At 41.7% G+C, this 19,663-nt stretch overlaps 1 protein-coding gene across 3 annotated transcripts in view; it reads right to left on the reverse strand.

Annotated features, from left to right (window-relative positions):
- Positions 1-16,665, reverse strand: part of GFRAL (GDNF family receptor alpha like) — a 31,310-nt gene extending 14,645 nt beyond the window's left edge. The window contains exons 1-4 of one of the 3 annotated variants that reach the window (XM_061460594.1): positions 16,394-16,665; positions 13,238-13,372; positions 2,395-2,547; positions 423-884 (exon numbers count right to left, since the gene is read on the reverse strand). In XM_061460594.1, coding sequence (XP_061316578.1) covers positions 423-884; positions 2,395-2,547; positions 13,238-13,372; positions 16,394-16,415 — 772 coding nt within the window. In that variant the 5' untranslated portion in view covers positions 16,416-16,665. Of the gene's footprint in view, positions 1-422; positions 885-2,394; positions 2,554-13,237; positions 13,373-16,393 lie in introns of all 3 variants that reach the window. The other 2 variants (XM_061460593.1, XM_061460595.1) reach the window with 2 other exon arrangements.
- Between the last annotated feature and the right edge of the window lie 2,998 nt (positions 16,666-19,663).

The raw sequence follows: 19,663 nt of genomic DNA on the forward strand, positions 1-19,663 counted from the left end.
TCAAGAAGCATTTTTAGAGCTGCTCAGTGCAGTATAAAGTCAGATTTCTTGTGACTTAAGGCCAAAGGCCTTAATGTGTTCATCAGTGCATCCAGTTTGTAAGCTCAGCTAATTGCTTGTCTTGATCTAAAGTCAAGGCAATTGCTGTTAGAAAATTGTTATTGGTCTTATTGTTTCTATTTATAGTGTAATGCTAAGAAGGATTGATTTGGATCAGGTTGTATCAAATTAGCACAATGAAGGATAATAGTATTTGTGCTCAGGCTATCATTTAGCTATTACATTATTCACATCTAAGTAAGCCTCTGAAAGCTATCCTGTTTTCAGTGTTAAACTGCAAATTATTAAGAAAACCTTTTTCACAGACTTGTGCACACCACTGTTATGTATGAAAGTATTCAGACTGCTGGAATACCACTAACCTGTGTCAGTGTCCTGATTTTTCCCATTGTCAACATCATCATCATCATAGTTGTCATCACCATCATCATCGTGATCATCATCATCATTTTCACTAGCTGCTAAAGCTTGGCTCTCTTGAGAGTATTGTAAACAATGGTTGTTAAATATTTCCTTCCATATTTTAACACATCTCATCTGAAGTGGCTCTGAGCACTTGCACTCTCCCAGCACTGTTTTCCTCAGCTCTTTCCACACTGACAAACATGCCTGGTTGACCATCGGGAGCATGCATTTTGCTGTGTCTGCCTGGCATGCTCTCTGGAAGCTCTTATACACTAAAAAGCAGTAAGAGTCCTCTTGACAGAGTAGTTTTGCAGTGCTACAGTCGTTCTCTAATTCTTCCGGGTGTCCTTGGTCTTTGGGGTTTCTGTGTTGCCTAAAATTCAGTTCAGTATCTGATCTTGAGGAGGTTTCCAAATATTCTACACAAATGGGTACAAACAGAGATATAATCAAATAGAAGATTGATCATCATCACTGATCAGCTCAAAACAAACTCAGGAAAAGGATAATTCTCTTAATGCAACAAAATGAATGAAATAGCCTTAGTTTCATTCTGAGCTGTATGTAAATACATAATAATTTCAGAGTCTTGCAGATTAATGAACCTTCCTCATGCTTATTGTGTCTTGTTAGCTGTATAACACAGTCTAACAATTCATCTGCTAACAGTAATATGAGAAACCCTCACTAAAATTACTGCATAACAGGATTTATCTCACATAATTTTAACCACCTACAGGTTGGACATACAATAGATAATCATCTTAATTCGGTGCATAATTTGTAAAGAGAGAATGGCAATTCCAGCAGATCGTCCATTCATTACCTAAAATAGTAATTTAATTTAGACAGGGAGAATTAAGTCCTAAAAGTGTCTACCAATGCCATAAGTTATCTTATGTAGGTAAAACTGATACGAGAATAACTCCATCAAAACTTTCTGCTATACTGGTGAGAAATGTAATCTCAACCATTAAAAATAAAAAATTACTTCATTTTGCTAGAAGCAAAAAGAACTGTTCCAATGACATTGTGAGATATATAGGAATGATTCGTGTCAGCAACTTAGGAGTCCTTGTCATCATTGTACTTTGGGTGGAATAGAAAATCCTTGAAATCATTGTATCATGTGTAGAATGTCCAGTAGAACAGTCCAGTAACTAAAGTATAACACAAATCACTACTGCTACCACCAATGATAAGAATGATAAGGGAAATAACAGGGAAAGAGAATACAACTGCTCATCACCTGCCAACCAATACCCAGCCCGACCCAAGCAGTGATCTTGCCCTTCTGGGTAACTGCTCCCAGTTTATATTCTGGGCATGACGTGCTGTGGTATGGAATACCTCTTTGGTCAGTTTGGGTCAGGTGTCCTGTCTCTACTTCCTCCTGGCTTCTCCTCCTCCCTGGCAGAGCTTGAGATTCAGAAAGTCCTTGGTCAGAGTAAACATTACTGAGCAGCAACTAAAAACATTGGTGTTATCCGCACTGTTCCCAGGCTGAAAGTCAAAAACACAGCACCGCACCAGCTACTAAGAAGGAGAAAAATGACTGCTACTGCTGAACCCAGGACAGAAACCTATAGATCCAGTAGTGCTCAGCCTCCTTGTGGCAACAAATAGCCTTCAACACATTGTATTTTCACTGTTGCTTTCCACTGGATTGAGCAAGAGTTTTAGAAACTGTTTGAATTTCTTACATGCATTTTATTGGTTTTGCTTGGTTTAAAAAAGATATGGCGTTGCTTTCTTATGCATGCTGGAGTATGCATATTATAGAAAAGACAAAACTAATTCTCTAGATGGGAGAAATATGCAAACAAACTTAAATCCAGTTAAAATGAGGATTACAAAATGATAGATTTCTTTTTGCCATTCATAACGAAAACATTTCTGGATTAAAGCCATAATTAAAGGTTTAGTTACCTTTATCAATGCTGCACTGTTTCCCAAGCAAAGTTGTGATGCTACAGAAATCATCTGAAGTGCAGACACAGTTTTTAAATTCTGGGTATTTGTCAGCCAGGACCTGGATGATTCTATTACATCCAATAGCATCTTCTGCCTTGCATCTATTACCTAGAACTCACCATTAAAATTATAATGTTGTTAATGTTTATGAATGCTTAAGGGATATGGTTACATAAACCAATTCATTTGAAGTACAAAAAATAATGCATTGCCAAGAGATGATGGTTTGAACTTATTTTTGTACGGAAACCTTTCTGAAAGCAGATTTTAAATAATATTAATGCTGATATAATAAAGTTTCCTTCTTTTGTTTGATCTCACCCATTGCCAAAATGCCTGTTCTCATTTCCAAATGACATAAAATCTTAAGCTTGTGTCTTTTAATTTAGGTACATGAGGAACAGAGACCAAACTGAAAAGGTGCACAGGAATCAGCCTGATCTGAGGCACTGAGAAACTCAGCTTGGTCCTATGTAGAAATTATGTGCCTGGTGCAGGGACATGAATTCACAGTACAGGCTAAGGTACTGCCAGGTAACAAAGTAAGAGAGAGGACATAGGAAGCCAGGAACAGGCCTGTGATAATGGTGATGCTAACCCCATGCTGAGAGATGTCTGCTCTAGTTCAGATCCTTCACGCACATGAGAATAACAGGAGCCTACAAATGCCTTGCTGTTTGGATATGTCCTTGGACTGCTACCCTAGTTCACTCCCTAAGTTTGGCAATGACAAGAAATTTTAAGCAGTCCAAGTATATTTTGTTGTTTTTTTTTATTTTTAAATAATAAAAATAAGTTAACACTAAAAAAAAATATGCAGAAGCCCTAGTCTGACAGTCCAGTTTCAAGCTTATTGCTTGCATGTGCACTTAGACTCAGTGACAAAGACACACAGGCTGTCAGGTCATATTTTCCTTGTATGGGTAGTAAAAGTAAAGGTCATGTACTAGTTTGTGGTACAAATGTAAATAAATCAACCTTATGCTTTATGAATTAAAAGATTTTAAAAGTATTTCATTACTTGTTATTGCTTAAGAAAGTTACAGGTTACTCAAGGAAGTTGCATAAGAAACAGTTTTATGCCATTTAAGAAAGTTTTATTTTGTGAAAACCATGGTCTACCTTGTCAAAACAGGTATACAGGTATACAGGTCCTCAAAACATCACATTTCCTCTCTTCGCCCCATAGGTGTTAAGTATTTCACAATATGTAAGAGAAGGTGTATGTGGCTCACAAGATCCAGGCTTTCACGGGGCAGCATGAGGTTCAGTTTTAATCTACTGAGCACATATGCTATTGTCTCTGCCCTGTCAACGGTGATGTCTGGCTTCCTGCCATGCTGCTTCCCCAGTGACTAGCATGGAGCAGCAGAGATGGTGTGCTCTAGTAAAACTGCAAAACTAGCACCATGTGTCACCGCTGCCATGGACAAGCTTTAATCTGATTAGAGATTTAACGTCATTTATGTGCTGTTGACACAAATAGCAATAGAAGGCAGTCTGGGTGAAGGCCTGCAAGAGGAAAGAGTGCATTTTGCCTGTGCCTGAAGGAATGAATATCAGCTATTTCAGACTGTACATCCCACCCTGCCACCCCTCAATCCTTTTTCAAACAGTGTCTGCATTGGTCTTTTTCCAGGTGCTGTTGTTTTTGGTGGTGTATTAGAATGTGTATTTCTGAAGGGTGATGTTGCAATCCATCAAGAGCTAGAGTTCCCAGCCTCTGCTGCTGCTTCACCTCTTGTATCACCAAAGGAGGAAGCCCATGGACTTGCCTGTATCTCTCCAACTTGCCTTCTGCATTTTTAGTAGTAGACCCTGACCCTTAGCCCTCACATTTCTTGCTTTTGCCAGTAGCCAAGGAGCTCAGGAGATCTTCTGACAATCATAGACATAGGACACTCCCCTAGTATAAAAATAGGGCGGAAAAAATGTGGTGACATGGGAACTACAGAGACCCGTGGAGGTGGGTGTGTGCATATTCTACTCTGTATTTCATCAGGTGAGTAAAGGACAGTAAAAGAGTTTTGGAAGACAATTTCAGCAGGACAAATTCCAGGGGTAGAAAAAGAGCAATGAGGATCAGGAGGAGCTTGTTTAAAAGACTGTCTTCTTCAAGGTCCTGAGGACACATCAAGGGTGGAGGTGACTAGAGGTAGGAGAATAAGAAACAGAAATCCTGGTATGCAGCATCCCAGACTCACTTTGCTCATCTGTCTTCATGACACCAGCATGTTGTGGTTAGGAGTCAGGTACACAGGGGCTGTGACCAGTGGCCACACTCTGTGAACAGTGCAGTGAACACACTGCACTGAATCACAGCAACCTACAACCAGGGGGTGAAAGGTATATTGTGAGGCTACAAAGATAAAAAGGGCATAGATAGAATCAGGTAACACATCAGATTTATGGCTTGCCCTATTATCAGTAGAAATAACCTATTATCAGTATTAATCCGTTTGTACACTGTATTGATTCAGCTGCAGTGAACAGCAGAAAATATTTTATTGGTGGTTTTCAATTATTGTTGCTTTATCATTGATTATTTCTAGGTAATATATTTTAGCTTATATCTATGCTTCCAAGGAATTTATAGAAAATGCTCTCTGACCTAATGCTTGGCAGACATTATTCATAATTCAATTTATTTATATGTACATAGCTTATGTATGTGGGGACACAGACAAAAGCATGACAAAGTAGAACCTGACATTTCCAGGGAGATAATCTCTGTTCTTGCACAGTGAGTTTTTCAGTCATCTCGGTGGGAATTGCATCTGAAGACTGTAAAGTACTGGGCCTTCTCCTCCAGCACTGGTGAGATGACTTCCCGAGTACTGTGTTCAGTGCTGGGCTCCTGAGGACAAGAGGGATATGGGCATACTGGAGTGGCTCCTGCAAAGTGCCACAGATGTGATTAATGGAGTGGAACACCTGTCCTACAAGGGGAGGCTGAGAGAGCTGTGAATGCTCAGCCTGGAGGAAAAAAGGCTCAGGGGGTTACAAGTACACATATCCATGCATATAAATACCTGATGGGAGGGGAGCGAATAAGGCAGGGAAGACCCCTAGGTGGCATCCAGTGACAAAACAAAGAGTACAAACTGAAATACAAGTTCCATTTGAAGATTAAAAAAACCTTTTTTAATATGACAGTGGTCTAACAGCGGAAGAGTGCCCAGATGGGTTTTGATGCCTCCATCACTGGATACACCCAAAATCCACAGTCCTGGAAAACAAACTGCAGCTGACCCTGCCTAAGCAGGAAGTTTGGACTAGATCTCCAGAGATCACTTCCAACCTCAGTGTTTCTGTTACTCGAAGAAAAAAAGAACTCTTCTAAATCTAATTCAAATTGTGATTCTTTAATATTTAAGTGATCTGAGTTCTTCTCTTTTTTAACCCAGATATTTCCAGTTCTGAAAAATTAAGAAAACGTATACTAATGGTTAAATCAGAGCTCAGAAATTTCTATTTTATTTTCCTCCATTGAAATAACAGATGAAAAAAAAAAAACCAACAAAAAAACAGAAAACCCCAAACCTTAAGAACTTCATTCTGCACTGCTGAAACATTTTTGACATTTTCAAACTGAAAACCTTTGATTCCATCATAGTTAAATATTTCAGTCTTTTCCATCCTGACCTGGAAGCTTCTTTTTTTTTTTTTTTCTGTTGTTTGGTTTGGATTTGGTTTTGGTTTTTGTTTGTTTTTTTTTTGTGGGTTTAGTGGTTTTGGTTTTTCACTGTACCTTGGCACAGAACAGGAAATGGAAAAAGGATTGGGCTCAGAGGGTTATGAACTGAGACACTGAAAATGCTGCTGTAGTAGCACAGAAGCGGTGACGGACAGTTTGACAGAGAAAGGAGTGACTCAGGCAGTCAGTGTAGTGTTCCCAGATGGACTCTGAAGAAGAAAAGACGAAGGTCTTTGGAACACACACATTTAACTTGGAAGTTACAGCCTGTGGGACCGAATTATTGAACTCATACCACAAAGTAAGAGTGTAATTATAATTTTTAGTTAGTTTTTTTTGTAAAAATCAAGCAAAAGGAATACTTGTTCCATTGCCTATTGCTTACATGCTCAGCACTGAAGGGCTTTTTGAATTACTACAGCTCATCCATGAAGCCTTTAGACTTGCATATGTAGAGTACTCTTGACAGACAGAAGAATGTTATTCATCCTCTGGAGTCATAGCACCTAATAGGCACATTTAGAATAATTTGTTCTAGACCCTACACAGTACCTAAGTGACCTGCAATGCTGGAAAGTCCTTGCCAAAGGCCATTATGCTAAGGAAATATTCAAATGCAAAACCAAACAAGCAATTACAAGAAGAACTTATTTTCAGAAGGTTTCTCTGAGCCTGTAATAAATACCATTAGTATCAGTGAATAACCACATAGGAAAATAAGTGAAGGAAACAGCAGATTATGGGACAATGCAATAAATTCAAAGCGGAGACCACAAAAGTCATCATGCTGGTCCACTTTATCTGTTTGCAGGGAATGATGAAGAACAGGCTACAGTACCAATTCTGCTGTTTATGTCAAGTAGGGTTTGTGCTAATGCCTCTGCGAATGATGCAAGAGAAGCAAACTAGGCTTCTTATGATTCGGAGAAGAGGATTGGTTCTAGAGAGCTCATCTTTAGGTCACTATCTTGAGCCTGAAACTACTGCATATTCCAATACTTTTTTTTCAAATAGCAGCCATATCTTTTGAAAGTGTTCCACTTCACATAAAATATTTAATAACTCAACAGAACATGAGTGAAACCCAGTTAGAATCATAGAATCATAGAATAATTAGGGTTGGAAAGGGCCTTAAGATCATCTAGTTCCAACGCCCCTGCTGTGGGCAGGGACACCTTCTGCTAAATCATATCACCCAAGGCCTCGTCCAACCTGGTCTTGAACACTGCCAGGGATGGAGCATTCACAACCTCCCTGGGCAACCTATTCCACTGCCTCACCAACCTAACAGGAAGGAATTTCCTCCTTATATCCAACCTAAACTTCCTCTGTTTAAGTTTTAACCCATTACCCCTTGTGCTATCACTACAGTCCCTAATGAAGAGTCCCTCTCCAGCATCCCTATAGGCCCCCTTCAGATACTGGAAGGCTGCTATGAGGTCTCCACGCAGCCTTCTCTTCTCCAGGCTGAACAGCTCCAACTTTCTCAGCCTGTCTTCATACGGGAGGCGCTCCAGTCCCCTGATCATCCTCGTGGCCCTTCTCTGGACTTGTTCCAACAGTTCCATGTCCTTTTTATGTTGAGGACACCAGAACTGCACACAATACTACAGGTGAGGTCTCCCGAGAGCAGAGTAGAGGGGCAGGATCACCTCCTTCGACCTGCTGGTCACGCTCCTTTTGATGCACCCCAGGATTCGGTTGGCTTTCTGGGCTGCAAGCGCACACTGAAGCCGGCTCATGTTCATTTTCTCATCAACCAACACCCCCGAGTCCTTCTCCACAGGGCTGCTCTGAATCTCTTCTCTGCCCAACCTGTAGCTGTGCCTGGGATTGCTCCGACCCACGTGTAGGATCTTGCACTTGCCATGGTTAAACTTCATGAGGTTGGCATCAGCCCACCTCACAAGCGTGTCAAGGTCCCTCTGGATGGCATTCCTTCCATCCAGCGTATCAACTGAACCACACAGCTTGGTGTCATCGGCAAACTTGCTGAGGGCGCACTCAATCCCACTGTCCATGTCAGCAACAAAGACGTTAAACAAGACCGGTCCCAACACCGATCCCTGAGGGACACCACTCGTTACTGGTCTCCAGCCGGACACTGAGCCATTGACCACAACTCTTCGTGTGCGGCCATCCAGCCAGTTCTTTATCCACCGAGTGGTCCATCCATCAAATTGACGTCTCTCCAATTTAGAGACAAGGATGTCGTGTGGGACAGTGTCGAACGCTTTACAGAAGTTCAGGTAGATGACATCAACTGCTCTACCCCTGTCCATCAATTCTGTAGCCCCATCACAGAAGGCCACCAAATCGGTCAGGCAGGATTTCCCCTTAGTGAAGCCATGCTGGCTGTCACCAAGCACCTTGTTGTTTTTCATGTGCCTTAGCATGCCTTCCAGGAGAATCTGCTCCAAGATTTTGCCAGGCACAGAGGTCAGACTGACTGGCCTGTAATTCCCTGGGTCATCCATTTTCCCCTTCTTGAAAATGGGGGTTATATTTCCCTTTTTCCAGTCATCCGGAACTTCACCTGACTGCCATGATTTCTCAAATATGATGGCCAGTGGCTTAGCAACTTCATTCGCCAGCTCCTTCAGGACCCGTGGATGGATTTCATCAGGACCCATGGACTTGTGCACGTTCAGATTTTTAAGATGGTCTCGAACCAGATCCTCTCCTACAGTGGGCCCAAGGTCTTCATTCTCACAGTCCCTGCATCTGCCTTCCGTGACTTGGGTGGTTTGGTCAGAGCCTTTGCTAGTGAAGACCAAGGCAAAGAAGTCATTCAGAACCTCAGCCTTCTCCAAATCCTGTGTTGCCAGCTCTTCCAAGAGCTTCCTGAGGGGGCCTACATTCTCCCTAGTCTGTTTTTTATTTGCTATGTACCTGTAGAATCCCTTCCTGTTATCTTTAATACCTCTAGCTAAGTTTAATTCTAACTGGGCCTTAGCTTTCCTAACCTGGTCTCTAGCTTCCCAGACAACATCCCTGTACTCTTCCCATGCCACCTGTTCTTGCTTCCACTTATTATAAGCCTCTTTTTTTCATTTGAATTTTCCTCAGCAGCTCCTTATCCATCCAAGGAGGTCTCCTGGCCCTCCTGCTGCACTTCCTTCTAGTTGGGATGCAACACTCCTGAGCTTGTAGCAGGTGATCCTTGAATATAAACCAACAGCCTTGGGCCCCCCTGCCCTCTAGGGCTGTATCCCATGGAACCTTCCGAAGTAGGTTCCTGAAGAGGCCAAAGTCTGCTCTTTTGAAGTCCAGGGCAGTGAGCTTGCTGCACGCTCTTCTCACTGTCCTGAGCATCTCAAATTTGAGCATCTCGTGATAGCTGCATCCAAGGCTGCCCTGGAGCATCACATTTCCAACGAGCCCTTCCCTGTTGGTGAGCACGAGGTCAAGCATGGCACCTCTCCTTGTCGGCTCCTCTATTACTTGCAGAAGGAAGTTGTCTTCTACACAATCGAGGAACCTCTTGGATTGCTTGTGCCGGGCCGTACCGTCCTTCCAACAGATGTCAGGGTGGTTGAAGTCACCCATGAGAACAAGGGCCTGTGAGCGTGAGGCTTTTCCAATCTGTCTACGGAGTGCTTCATCTGCAGGTTCTCCTTGATCAGGCGGTCTGTAACAGATCCCCACAGTAACGTCTCCCATAGCTGTTTTCCTTTTAACCCTGACCCACAAACTCTCTGTTTAACTTCTCACCTGTCCCCAGACAGAGTTCCATACTCTCCAGCCTATCCCTAACATAAAAGGCAACTCCCCCTCCCCGCCTGCCAGGCCTGTCTTTTCTAAAGAGCCTGTAACCTTCCATTCCAACACTCCAGTCACAGGAGCCATCCCACCATGTTTCTGCGATGCCTATTATATCATACCCCCTCAGATGTACACACATCTCTAATTCCTCTTGTTTGTTCCCCATGCTTACGGGTGTTTGTATAGAGGCATCTGAGCCAAGCTCCAAATGAAGCCGGCTCATTGGCTGGAGCAGCTGGAAGATATCTACATTGCTCCAAGCATTTATTATAGGTGCTGGCAACTGACTGGGCGTGTTGGGATGGAATGATGCCCCCCTCCCCCAACACATCTAGTTTAAAGCCTCCTTGACCATTCTGACAAGCCTCCTACCAAAACTGCTCTTCCCCTTCTTTAACACCAGCTCCACCAGCCCCCACTAGACCTGGCCTACAAGCTTGGGTCCTGTGTTCAAGACACCCAAACCCCTGACTATGACATCACCCTTTTAACCAGTTATTAACCTGGCCAATCCTCCTAGCTTTTTTAAGGTCTTCCCCTGTATCCTGGAGAATTGACGAAGAGACTATCTGAGCTCCAGAGCCCCTAACCGCCTCTCCCAGGGCTCTGTAGTCCTTCTTTATGCTCCCCAGGCTACTACTGTCTATATCCCTAGCATCCACATTGTCATGGTTTAAACCCAGTCAGGTAACTTGTTCACTCACTCCCAGTGAGTGGTGCCAAGCTGACAACAATCAAGGTCCGTGTCCGTCTCCCTCCCCCCCTGCACCAGGGCTCTCCCCTTCCCCGCTCCCGGAGGAACGGGGAGGAGGATCAAGAGAGTGCAACTCCTACGGGTTGAGACAAGAACAGTCCAGCAACAAATCACCACCGCTACTATCAGCTAAAACAATGATAAGGGAAAATAACAAGGGAAGAGAATACGATACCACCGGCCAAGAAAACGAGTTCCACCCGGAAGCTCCTGTCCTTCCGGGTAACTCCCAGTTACCCCCCACCCCGGGCATGACGTGCTGTGGTATGGAATACCTCCCCGGCTAGCCCGGGTCAGGCGCCCCGTCTCTGCTTCCTCACAGCTTCCCCTCCTCCCTGGCAGAGCATGAGCCTCACAGAGTCCTTGGTCAGGGTAAACATCACTTAGCAACAACCGACAACATCGGCTTCACCAACACTGTTCTCAAACTAGAAGTCAAAACACAGCACTGCACCAGTTAACACAAAGGAAAAAACATGACTGCTACTGCTGAACCCAGGACACACATGTACCACCAGGAGTGGGTAATAGTCCGTGGGACTTACTAGAGCAGGCAGCCTCTCTGCCACATCCCTGATCCGTGCTCCCGGTAAGCAACACACCTCCCAGTTCCTTTGGGGACTGTCATAACCATTAGGTTATCATGTATTTTTCATTTATTCTGTTCTTCGAAGTATTCAGCTATTCTGTGCAAAGCAGATACATTTCTGGAACAGGAAACACTAAGAAGGAATCCTACTCTAATTCTTTTAAATACTGCCCTGTGACTTGAGCACTTGGATTCAAATCTCTGCAACACATTGGACAGAGGCATGCAGGTAGCTCATGCTGCAGGTGAATGCTCTAGCAGTAGGTTATTGATCATGAAGTCAAGCAGTATCTTCTGCTGCCTGGCTTCCTACACAGACCAAACATGAGACTGATCCTGACATCAAGACAGACAGACATTCACTTTATCAACTCTGCTGAAGCTGAGCCTCAGAAAAGATTATGGCATCAGGTTTTGTTCAGATTGTGGCTTGTTTTGTTCAGATTATGGCAGCAGATTATGACTGGTTTTGTTCAAATAATGTCAATATAAGGGAAAGGGAGGTTTCCATGGAGATATAGATACCTCTAATTCCCAGCAACAGGGAACCTGCCCCATGGAACTAAGTTGCTAGAAATGGAAGTAATGCATCTAATTAAGAGGACCAAGACATGGGCTAGGCTAATGGCGAGTGACTGTGTCTGTACTGCTGCATTTTTGCATGGTACCCAGTCTGGAGCAACCCAGCTAGACTGTGGAGATAGTGTGGAGCTGGAGCCACTCCCAGAAGTCAGTTCTATGCAGCCAGCACAGGCGTAAGACAGTTTATTTGCATGGACACATGCCACCCCATGATGAATTCAGTGTCAGAAAATAGTCCTTGGCCCATTTTATTTGCTAGTACTAATGTAGCCTTGGTAGATCAAGGCCTTTGACATTTATCAGTCAAAAAAGTTATCATTACTATCATGGTCTAATGACACTACCACACTGCACTGCCACTCTCTTTCCCCATTCCATATTCACAGCACCTGGCAAGTAAATACTTAACATTTAACAGGAAGGTATTAGGAGGATTTAAAGAGAGAGATGGTGACTGATACTCAAGACTTGTTCAAGAAGATAATAGTAAGGAGGAAGAAGATAATAGGAAGAAGATAATAGGAATGAAGGAAGGAACATTTTCATCTGAATGCCAACAGACATTAGGATGACTTTCCAATCAAATTTCCTCCACCTAAAACATACCTTACTTTGAAATGATGCACCAAGTGTTGGGATTGCAATAAACAGAGGCAGACAGAGACTGATCTGGTTTCATTCATGTGAGATTCTGTTTAACAATTCAAGGAGGCTTAGTCACATTGTAAGCTGCACTTTATCGTATGATCACTCCCTGCAAGTGAATCACTGACATGTACATACTATTCACTGATTAAGTACAGTGTGCATCCCTACAATATAACTTCCTTTGTGGCATGCTTTATTTATTTGAAAAGTACTCTAAATAACCTCTATATTGTTATGGGTATTGTGCAAAATCATAGAGTCACAGAATGGCTTGGTTTGGAAGGGGCCTTAAAGATCATCTGGTTCCAACCCCACTGACATGGGCAGGGATACCTTCCACTAGAACAGTTTTCACAAAGCACCATCCAACCTGGCCTTGAACACTGCCAGGGAGGGGGTAGATCAACTCCTTAGAATTATGGAAAACAAGATTGGATTTTTTTTTCCAGCTGCATGCTGGCTTTGTTTGACAGGATCCCCACAAGAGCATATTTCTGATGAATTCAAGCTTCTTGAGTTGGTTCAGATTCTGAATTTGTTCATAGTCTAGAAATTTCATTTATTACCTTATTGAAGAGTCAGCGTGACTTTTAGTAGTACAGTATTGGCCACTGTCTAGGACTTCAGAAAATGTCTGACTTGCTGTAATTTTCTTTGTAATCTCACTGACTTCATTCAGTCACCACAGCAATATTATTACGAACTATGAATACTCAACCACTCAGCAATTCAGAATAAAGCTGTGTAGACCATAAAGAATTACCTGAAATATTGCAGGCATCTTCAACAACATTCCAGACACTCTCACATCCATTTGCAGCATTTATACATTGCTCTCTCAGGCGAAGACAGTCAGTAGTCTGGGCAGTAGATACACTTGTAAAGTACATGAACAGCACTGAAAACCCAGAAAATAATAACTATTTAATACAGTAATATTTAATATTGTACTGAGCTTTTTCCTTTACACTATTATAACAATCTAATTTACTGTAGTTTATCTATAGATTCAAGTGTTCTACCAAGTCACTTCTTAACAGAATGAATCTTTTCTCAGTTTCACAACTGTAAATTTAAATTTAAATTTTAAATTTTCAAAGTTGTGGTGTGGCATATTTTGTATTGGTTTTATTATAGCAATTATAGTTGTATTATAGCAACAACATATATATAGAACATTAGCCCATAGATATATAGAAATGACTGAAGTTCTGAGATTCATAATAAATTATAGAAAGGAAGATAGCATAAAATACAAAGGAAACAGCATTTTATTTGGACTGCAATTTTGCCAAGCTAGAGACTACACAGGAATTCCTATGAATAGACGAAATGAAGGAGATTTGACAGCCACACAACTGTCAGATAACAGAGATTTTATTTCATAGTGCAGTACTTTTCACCCTCTTTGATTTTACTTCACAGATGCACCATTTCTTGAAAACAACCCCCACATTCTTTATCTGTTATCTGTTTCTCTGGGTGCAATGAACCAAAAGGCTGTGTTAATTGCATTGAAAACCTCCAAAACAGAAGACTGACATGGAGATTTCAAGGTAAAGAATTTTAAATCAGCACCACCTCTGGCTTATCAGTAGAAAATTTAATTGCCTTGCTAGGAAAAGACAGATTAGTTGGGGTTTAGCCCTTTCATCAATATTGCCATGGTAACACAATCTCTAATTTGTAACCATGTGTCTTAATTTTCCATAAAATTAAGTTTCAGACACTGATTTCAGGCCTCATCAAACTAGATGCTGAAATCCTGATGGGTGTGCTTATTTAGGTATTGAAGGACACAGGATCCACAGACCAAGTCACCAAGTCTCCTTTTTTTTTTTTTCCTTATGTTCAGGTAAGTTTATATGGAATTTGAGGAATATCCAGCACTGTTTAATTCCTTAAACATCAGCTGCAAGAAGCATGAAATATTCCCCCAGAACTTGTCCAGACCCTATCCAGAGAAATTAAATGTTTCCAATGATACATTTGAGAAATAAGAAATTACATATCAAGTATTGTTTTTCATAACTTTAAATAGCCACTACTCTTTAGAGGTGCCGCCATCCATTCTGGAAATGTGATACACTACCTGTGATACAATAGTGCTGCTGTAGGGAACACTTTCTGGCTGCACACTGATAAAAGATGAAGCAACATTTAATACTTTATAACTGACACAGTATCTCGTGTGCCTATCAGACACAGAAGAGGCCATATACGCTTACTGTAGCTGATGCTAATCCTTCCTCAGTTGTGCATACTCCTGCCAGTCCTCAGGTTTATTCAGGGTTGGTTGTAGTTTCAGTGATTTCCAGCCTGAAACACTGTCCTAGGGTGCATCTCTCAGTCAGCCTGCGAGACTGATGCATAGAAACAGCTCCTGTCACTTGACATTGAGGACTGTGCAGCTGGTCTATCCATAGGGACAATTTTTGGCTCACTCTGACAACATTTCAGTCCTGTCACTGTCTCCAAAAGTTCTTCCTACTTGTGAAATTATTGTTTATTTGAATGATAAAAAGTTGCTAAATACCTTGTGGGTGAAAAGACAATACAAAATTAAAATTCAGGAAGTTTTAAGGTATTTTGCTGGTTACCCATCTGCTTATTTTGTAGGTACTAGCACAATGGAAGATCCTGTTAGGATCCACAGCACAAAGACTCTGTGGTGTCTCCCTCCTTCCAAGGCAGCTTTTGGGAAACAGTGGCTGAAAATGAATAGTCAAAGTAGGATTGGCTGAGCAGACAGTGAGCACCTGCTGCTCCTTTGTAAGGATTATTTCAGGCTCTGTTTATTTCAAACCCACCTGGAAACTGTGCCCACAAAAAGGAGCAGATGCTTTTGCAAAATAAAGGGCCAAGTGGCAGAATCTGTGACTGAAGCTGGCTTCTCTAGACCTAATGACATGTTATGGGTGGGCATCAAAGAACTAGTTTGTAACTAGAACTTTTAGAGACATCTGTTTTGACATGAAAACACATAAATTTAGATTTCTACAGGTGTCTGTATTTCTGTAGAGGTGCCCATTGATTCACTGGGTAGGTGTAACTTTCCCCATCCTGAAAAATGTCTGAAGTGAAAAAAGGCGAAAAGGGGACATTTTAGCAGTTTAATTTTGCAGATTGAGAACTGAAAAATGGAGGAATTACAATTTCTCTCTCATGAGTGCAGAATCATTATCTGGCAGATAATAATAAATAATGGGAACCAAGCTGTGGTTTCTATCCAATGGCGAGAGCAGCAAGATAGCTAGCTTCAAAAGAGAAAGGCAAACTGTAGTTGAATACAGTTTGAATACAGTTGAAAAGCGAAAAAGGACAGATTTATTCTAACAACGCCTAAGAAATGTTTTTAACAGAGGAATATGAGTTTAGAGTAGCGGAGTGTTAAAAAGAGAAGCAGCACGTATACCATATGTAGAGGGGGAAAGTGTAAGATAAGAAATTGGAATATACTTGTCTGGTTATTTTCTCTTCCATCAAACCCTTCTGCACCAGCTTTGTTGTTTTCCCCTTTTCTCCATTCAGACCCAAAGTGACATGCCAGGAGCCCTCTGTGAAGCCGCGCCAGCACTAAACGCTTTCCACTTGTCAAACAAGTGGCTGCTATTTAAATCAGGCATCCCATTTGTGGGTCTCCTCGCCAGTTCAACTTCTCACTGCCTGCCCTCCTCCCCTGCTGTCCCTTCCGCTTCAGGCACGCTGCCCAGAGCCGGACTGAAGATCTGCACCCAGCCGCGGGCCCGGACGTCGCACACCGGTGTGAACCCCCGACAGGCACCTGCTCAACTCCGCCTTGAGGCTCCCGAGGGGAAAGGGGAATGGATGGAGCTGTAAGAAGAGCGGCGGGCGAACTAAGTCTCCTGGCGAGGCCGGGGCCGCAAGTGTCTCTACCCCCGCATCCCGCGGCACTTACCAAGGCAGAGGAGCGCGGCCATGGCTAGCCGCGGCGGCTGCAGCTCCGCGCGGGGCGGCTGGCGGCAGGTGCCGGTGCGGCACCACCCCTTCAGCACCCGCAGCGGGGACAGCGCCCCGCCCGCCGGCCCGGCAGCGTCCCCACGGGGACCCGCCGCGATAGGAGCCGGGCCACTGGCTGCCAGCCTCCGGGGGTCGATGCCGCATCTGTCTCTGCACACCTCTTTCTGTCAGGAACCGTGGATGAAGCCACCTCACACTGCCCAGAGCTTCCCTCGCTGCCATCCCTGCACCCTTTGCTTGTATTTTCCCTGTTGCCTCAACCGCTAAGCTGGACCGCGTGTGGGTGAGACGTGGCTCTTTGGCATTTCTTAAGGTGCCTGGTTCTCCCTTTGCATTCAGTTCCCACCGGTTTCTGGAGAAACTAACAAAGCAAGTCTTTGGCTGCTGCCTGTAATCTCTCCATAAAATGCCTTTTGCTATGTCTGTAGATCTTCTGCAAATATTTCTTAATGCATTTGAGAAGGGAATTTGTTTTCATTTCAGATGTGAAGTAGGATCGTGATCTGTTAAGGAGAGAAAGGAACTATGGAGCATGATGGACAGCAGACCAGAGGAACAAATAACTAGTCTACAGTCTAGACCCATACTGGACTATGGGTCTAACTTCAGGAGTTTCAGTAAAATACACCAAAACCAGTTTGCCACACAAAAGTCAGCACCTGACTTGGGTACTGAATAAAAACTAAATCAACTATAAAGCATACTATTATATACCTGCTGGCTTTGCTGAACACTCTCTGCTTTGCACCAGAAGGACAAGGAAATAACAGATCCCTATTGCCTAATCCATGATGCTCCTGAGTTTTATTTTCACAAATTGCTTATCCCATGCACAACATTTTTAATTGGATTGGTCCTTGAATACTTAAAACATAAAGATCACATAAAATTTACAGTGTATAGCAGAAATAGAGATGTAGTGGGTGAAATCCTGTTCCTCTTGGCAAAGTAAAACTTGAGCCACATCCATATTTTGCTCAATTTTGGTTGACTCAGCAAAACTCAGTCTTGAATATATATTTTTTAAATATTTTTATTTTTAATTCAGAGTTTAACTTAGTTAATTTATTCTATTAATTAATTAAACTCTTAATGCCAGCATTGCAAATACATGTCTTTTTTTCCCAAAAGTATGTTCAAGAAAAAAACAAAAAACAAAAAACGACTAATCCAATATATCCAACAGGCAGAGAAAAAACTTATTAAAAGGATCAGCTTCTGAGATGTATATAATTTTAACTGTGAGATGAATTTTAGGTTTGAAGACTAAATTTGCCTTGGCCTAAATCTACTGTAACATGCAGCAGTAGGTTGCAATGAATCTTAGAGTGAGGGATGAGTTAAGCTAACGTGTAGTGTCCTCTCCTTCCTATAAAGCACTCTCCAGGTTAATGACATGCACCAATTTTGCTAATACGTGAGAATGAGATAGTGCCCTCTATGGAGATGAAAAGAAAAGGGGGGGGGGGGGGGAAATGCCTTTTTTGAGGTGGAGAGGGGAGAAATTTTCTTGCAGTCATTGTGACTGCAGGGTACAAGCTTATCTTGTCACTGTTACTACAGTGACAACAGGAAAGGAGAAAGAGGTCAGGATATCAGACCTCCAAGTCTGTGATATATGTTGAGAGACAAAACACCAGGATGATGGTGGCACAACAATTTGCATCTGTTGGAACAGATATAAAAAAACATTTTGTGATTGTCTAATAATGCTACAACCAAGCAGAAACAGACTTTCTACCTATCCTTAGAATTTCAAATCTTAGATAAGCTCTGATAGTATCAGTTTTGTCGGAAAGATGAGCTATTTACTAAAGAGTAAAGCCCAGAATAATATGTCAATTAATGTTTCATATTTTACTCACATTCTCCACACAAGTAGTACTATTAAGTTAGTTATGGCTAAAAAAACTTTCTAGGAACGTTGGAATATTTTACGTTTGGAGATCTAAGTGAAAATAACAAAGAGAACAAAAGAGAAATTTTCTCTTACAAAAGAGAAAAATATGGCCAGAACCTCCATTTCTAATATGTCACAGGAGACCTGCAGGAGCCAAAACCTGCCAATGACCTTTAGTGGTGGTGTGAACTAACACAATTTATCCCAGTGGCATTAAGGCAGCAGCAAAAAGAACACAGTTTGTGTTGGGATGGGGTATTCAACCCCCTCCTTTAGAAAGATGCTACTTATACTTTTCCCATGAGTGTGATTAATATTGCTATTCTAGTTCTTTGTTACCTGGCCCAAGTTAAAAAAAAAAATGTACCCTTCCAGCCTTTATCAACTCACAGGGATCTGGGCAATACACCTGACAAGGCTGAATGTTGCTGTTTTTACACAGCCATCCATAACATTTTATGTTTGAAAAGTACACATACTCCCCCCTTCTTTACTGGCAAAGATTTATCTAACCATTTACTTTCTACAATGTTGCTCTCTCTTCAAGGAAAAGCTAAAAATACATTTTCTGATAAGAAAGTATAGGTTTCCAGAATTTTGACATAAATGACATTTTTCAGCAATGGGTTGAGGCAATATTTTATGGCACAATTGAAAAATTATTGATAGTTATTTGGCAATTAGATTAACTTTTTGACTTTTTCTTACTTATATAAGAAGAAAAAATAGAGGACTTTTCAAATTCTAGTCTCCCATTTCTTTAATGTTTTAATTCAGCAGCTCTTTATCCAACCATTTCAAATTATATAGAAAAATTATATCCTGTTTCACACAGTTTAAGAATATTACATTTTATGTGGCTGAAAAGCAAAAATAGCCTTCTAGTGGTAAAGGAACTGCAATCACTATGAAATCAAATCCTTCTGTTTTCTTAGAAGAGACATAGTAAAACAATTCCTTGAAATAATGACATAATAGCTACAGTAAAAAAATTAAGCTTACACATAGGAATATAGGAATTCCTATGATTTTATTTGTTGCTTAAACATTCTTTCTGTTTATGTATTTCTCTTTATTCTTTCTAATAGAAAGAATATTCTCTTTTTTCTCTTTTAATAGAAAACTTTAATATACAAACAAATGGATTTTTTTTCTCTCGCTTTACACCAGTGTAAACTAGGAGTAATTGGAACAATGTCAAGTAAAACAGCTGTTTGAGAAGACTAAAGCGTAAAGTGATTAAGCACTTCATAGAACTATAGATGTCATAATAGTACAACACATGACATTAGGTCAAAGCAAAACCTA

Source organism: Pezoporus flaviventris, unplaced genomic scaffold (genome assembly GCF_033815535.1).
Source record: "Pezoporus flaviventris isolate CSIRO_AGI_PZ_B2104156 unplaced genomic scaffold, CSIRO_AGI_Pfla_v1 ptg000031l, whole genome shotgun sequence".
NCBI lineage: Eukaryota > Metazoa > Chordata > Aves > Psittaciformes > Psittacidae > Pezoporus > Pezoporus flaviventris.